Source organism: Aspergillus thermomutatus (assembly GCF_002237265.1).
Source record: "Aspergillus thermomutatus strain HMR AF 39 chromosome Unknown NODE_424, whole genome shotgun sequence".
NCBI classification, from domain to species: domain Eukaryota; kingdom Fungi; phylum Ascomycota; class Eurotiomycetes; order Eurotiales; family Aspergillaceae; genus Aspergillus; species Aspergillus thermomutatus.
In genome coordinates this window covers 5,286-10,033 of record NW_020798474.1, presented here as the reverse complement: position 1 = coordinate 10,033, position 4,748 = coordinate 5,286, and the positions used below count along the sequence as shown (strand labels likewise).

The 4,748-nt window shown below is 51.0% G+C and overlaps 1 protein-coding gene across 1 annotated transcript; it reads right to left on the bottom strand.

The window, feature by feature from the left end:
* Positions 1-720: 720 nt before the first annotated feature.
* On the bottom strand, positions 721-3,155 carry rcoA (putative transcriptional repressor TupA/RocA; the record flags this gene model as incomplete). The annotated part of the gene is made up of 8 exons (XM_026754870.1): positions 721-745; positions 832-907; positions 991-1,123; positions 1,174-1,641; positions 1,697-2,235; positions 2,306-2,628; positions 2,724-2,805; positions 3,035-3,155. 8 exons carry the CDS (start codon positions 3,153-3,155, stop codon positions 721-723), a joined length of 1,767 nt encoding a protein of 588 aa, XP_026609741.1.
* Positions 3,156-4,748: the final 1,593 nt, after the last annotated feature.

The following is a 4,748-nucleotide window of genomic DNA, read 5'->3' as shown; positions in this document are numbered from 1 at the left end:
CGGTATCATGTTCCTACTGCAATTGATAACTCCTGGGATACCACAGCCATCGATCCTGCTGATATATGTTTCTAATCGTCCCCGAAGTCAGAAAATCTATCCGGCTGTCTAGCGGTGGATCATGATATCGAGGTCTCAGCCTGTTCTCGGTGCCTCAGTATCATCCCACAGGGTCCTTTACCATGTACCAAGCAAGGAATATCCGTAACAAACATCCTTGTCTATGACTGGACAAAGATTATCATCCCATTAACCCAGAACCCCGTCGAGCTGCCAGGGGTCAGCCAGGTTCTTCGATCAAATCACCGTGAAGTCACTCACAGCCGGCTATCTAGCACGTCCGTCAGCTTCAGGGCATACGCTCACGCCGGATAACACTCAGCACCGTGGCACCAGTCCAGAACAGCCAGTCCTCAATTGACACATCCGCGGAGGAGCAGGTTCACGGCAAGCCGAAGTAAAAAGATTCTCGTGTCAGGCAAAATATCAGCTTAACTGCTATCCGTACATGCAGATTTTTTGTTATTTTGAAAACATGTAATTCAACAAGGAACGTCACCGCGGAAAGGAAAATCTGAAGTTGCCATGTAATGGGGACCGACCATTCCAAAGATCGAACGCATAAACGAACCCAAGCCATGTCAAAGAGGCTACGACATTGTGGATTAAACAAACAAAAGAAGTCACATTTGCGCCGAAGCTTCCCATCATCAAGCCCATTTACCGTCCGGTATAAGTGGAGTATCTGCCAGAGAGAGAACGCCGGGTTAGCTTCGCCTCCGCAAATGGCTGGACTCAATTCAGCGACAAGAACTGAACATGTAAACGTACCTCCAGATTCTTGCCCGCATGTCGCCACTGCCAGTGGCGAACAAGTTGCCTGTAGGGCTGGGGGCAACCGAGATGACTGTAAAACACTGTTAGATCCTGGGAATTCTCGAGATCGACCAGGGGGGGCAAAGCAAGACAAATAAGGGAAGAGGTGCTGACCGGAATTCTTGTGTCCTTGAAGCATCATCTGCGCATTGCCTGTGATGGGGTCCCAGAATTGAACACCCCGGTCCTTGGAACCGCTCATGACCCAGTGCCCATCGGGAGTGAGACACACGCTGAGAACAAAATCCTGTCCAGTAAAATTAGCATCCAAGGCAAGCAGCGTCACATTTGGCTTACCTTGTGGCCCTCAAATGTACGCACACATTTACCACCCTTCACGGCATTTGTATAACCGGCCCGGGGGACGCTTAACTCCCAGAGCTTGATCGTCTTGTCAAGACTGCCGCTGACCAGATCTCGACCATTGGGAGCAAATGCGACTGAGTAAACGCTATCCTTATGGCCGTCAGGACTCTCCAAACGCTCCACAAGATATCCAGTGGTGGTGTCCCAAACGCGGACACTCTTATCCAAAGAGCCGGCCGCAACGTAGTGTCCGTCGGGAGACATGGCTACAGTGGTGACGCCGTCCTCGATGCTGAGAGTGTAGACGAGTTTACCGTCGAGAATATCCCAGAGACGCACGGTCTTGTCCCCGCTGCCCGAAGCGATGTATCGACCATTGCCGGCAAAGTCGAGCGAGTAAATGTCTTGCTCGTGTCCGGTGAAGATATGCTTAATGGTACGCGCCGCAATGTCCCAAACCTAGATGTACTGAGATTAGCCCCCGGGTCTTCCGATAGATGGACACTCAACCTACCCTGATTTGCTTGTCTTCAGCCCCGGTGGCGAGGTACTTGCCGTCAGGACTGAAGCAGACGCTGCGAATATAAAGGTCCCCATCCTTGTCTACGCTCTCATCTTGCAGGGTAGCGACGATCTGGCCAGTGGTCACGTCGAAGATCTGAGCGGAGCGGTTGCAGCCCGTGGCGAGGTATTTGCCGTCGCGACTGAAACGGACGCAGCACACAACGCTGTCATGGACAAGGTGATGGACGAGGTCCACATCAAGCACTCGCTGAACTTCAGGGTTGAAGATCGCATACCAATCAGCCCCCTCGCGCTTCTGCGAAGCGGGCAAGTCATCAGGGTTCCAGTTAGCCAGCATGTTCCCGGGACGTTCACCGCGAGACGTCACGAGGGCCTGGCTAGGAGGGGTGGGACGGGCAATTTGAGGGGACACGCGCGGGTCGGGGTACGCTAGCTGATGAGTCTGTTGAGGAGTGGCAGGCCCAGGAGGAGCGCGAGGCCTCTTTCCGGGGCCGGGAGAAGCGGTTGGAGGCGGCGCGGGTCCGTAGCCTGAATAGAAAACAAAAAATCGCATGGTCAGCTGCCAGAGGAACCGAAAGCAAATACAGTCAGAACATACCGTTCACAGCAGCACCAGGCTGATATCCTCCAAAGGAGCTCTGCGGCGGTTGAGGCGCTGATTGCTGAGCCGCGGGAGCAGGCTGTTGAAGGGTATGCTGGGGAGGCTGCTGATCCTGGGGAGGGGGAGGGGCAAGACCGGGACCACTACCTCCTTGGTTGGTCATGATTCCACCGAACAAATTGCTGGGGCCATGGCCCAAGGCTGGTGGAGGCGCCTGAGACGGGCCAGCGTGCTGAGCAGGGCCAGCAATATGGGACGAGACGGGCTGAACGCCGCGCGATTCGAGCTCATGCCGCAGGACTCGGATTTCTGCTTCGTAGCTATTTTTTTTGAAAGCGAGATTATGTGTTAGCAACCAACTATACATTTCTTTCTTCTTCAAATTTCTCTCAAAGGGGCGGTTGGAGGTACGAACTCTTGCTTCATTTTGATCTGGGCCTGCTCCAGCTGATAGACCTTCTGTCGAATCATCTCCATCTCCTGGAGCTGACCGGTTACTGGAGGAGATAGTTAGCGCAGTTCGAGAATGACTCTGTAAGTAGTGATGAGACTCGTGCGGGACCGTAGTCCAGTTCACATGTCAATCGGGCGAAGATCGAACGACCACGGCGTGCTCCTCTCCCCCGAGGTCTTCAGAAAATAGGCGGACAAATGGCGATATGATAGCACACGGAAGTGGGAGCGACGACATGACCAAAGAGATACGAAAAAGACAAAGGAACATACATTGGTGCTCGAACTCTCCGGTGCTTCTAGACTGGTTCTCGAACTCCTGGCGCAGCTGGTCCAGCAACTCTGTAAGACGGGAGTTGGGAGCGGGAACCATCCCACGATGTGTGTTGTACATTTTGCGCGTCAAATTCTGATATCAATCGCTTCGAAATATTTAAGATCGGAGTGCAATAGAGTCCAGTTGCAAGGATGGATGTAACAGCAACGTGTCGCGACAGAGCGATGCTGACGATCGAAGGAAGACGGGGTCGGGTTGAAATTGGATGACAAGAGGCACTGCAGGTGGGAAACGCAAGTCAAACCTGTCGCATCACAGCGCGCGGGGACAAGCCGCTGCGATGATGCAGGAGAAGGAAAAAGCGGGCGGAAGGGTGAGGAAGGATGTGGGATGGTGTGTAAGTGTGTCTGCAGAGCGGTGGTAGGTAGTTTAAAGTCAGTAAGTAGAAGGCTAACACAGTTGAGTAGGCAAGTTAGGTAGGTAGGTAGGTAGGTAGTTTAGCTAGTCAGAATGGTCGGGCTGGGACTTGGGGCTCCCAAGACTCAGCAGCCAGTGGTAGTGGTAGTAGTAGACTAGTAGTAACTTAGTAAGCTCGGTGCTGGTGGCCTGGTCAGGGAGCAGGCGGCTAAGGTAACAGTTTGCCGCCAAATAATAATCTCCAGAAGCGAAGCGCGCGCATTGGATGGTTTTGGATGACTGCCTAAATTGGTTAGTGTTATACACTAACTTCTCAAGGAAAAGTCACGTTCGTACCTTACCTGACTTACTATTTATGGACTAGTACCCGTGGGGCACGACCCGGTGGTAAAAGAACGTGATCTGTGAAAACCGTTTGCAGACAACCTTAACTAGTAGGAGATAGGTAGGTGGACGGAGTACTGTATGCAGGATTTAATTAATTATTAGCAACACGACTCATATTTAATTGCTCTAGGGCTCCTAGTGATCAATATATTCGCATATCGTTCATATCTTAGTGATGCTCATTAATTATCAAAGCCAAAGGTAGGTAGATCAAGCTGTGGCAAGGTTGGTGGGAAGTCGGTAGCTGGCAGATAGATCAAGCTTCTGTATCAATCTTATCCTTTGACGCATCATCAACAATTCTTCTGGGGTGATTTAGGTACAGTGTAATGATTTTTGAATATTTGATGGACGCCTATATCTTCAAATACCCGATAGTTGTCACTGTATTCAATTAAAATGAGGTTCAATACCACTCAATGCTCCTTACCTGAATAACATCAGCAGACGAATGAGTACCTCAGGTAGATCTCCCCCAACTTCCCAGACGGCGTCCTGTACTTACTGATATTTTTATATAAGTGAGTGATTGTTGTCTTCACCTGCAAGTCATTGATTTCATGAAGACAACCTAGCCGCTATCTCTACTCTGTAATACTTACTTGCACGAACTGAATCCACCGGACGGATCGGCTGTGGCTGTTCCGCCCTGGTGTGATTAACTACTAGTCTACTACTGCAGGGCGACTTTCTATGGTTCTCCTGACTAAAAGTCCCCAACATATCAACATATTGTTATTTTATTAAACCTCCGATCCGTCCACCTCCTCCAAAACATTTCCTCTTCTGCCTCTTTGCTACCCTCCCCTCCTCCTCCTCCTCCTCCTCCGATGTTTTATCTTTCGCCTTGCCTCTAAATTCGTCCCACAGTCATTCTATCACGCTTTCCTCGGCCGCAGAGAAGTC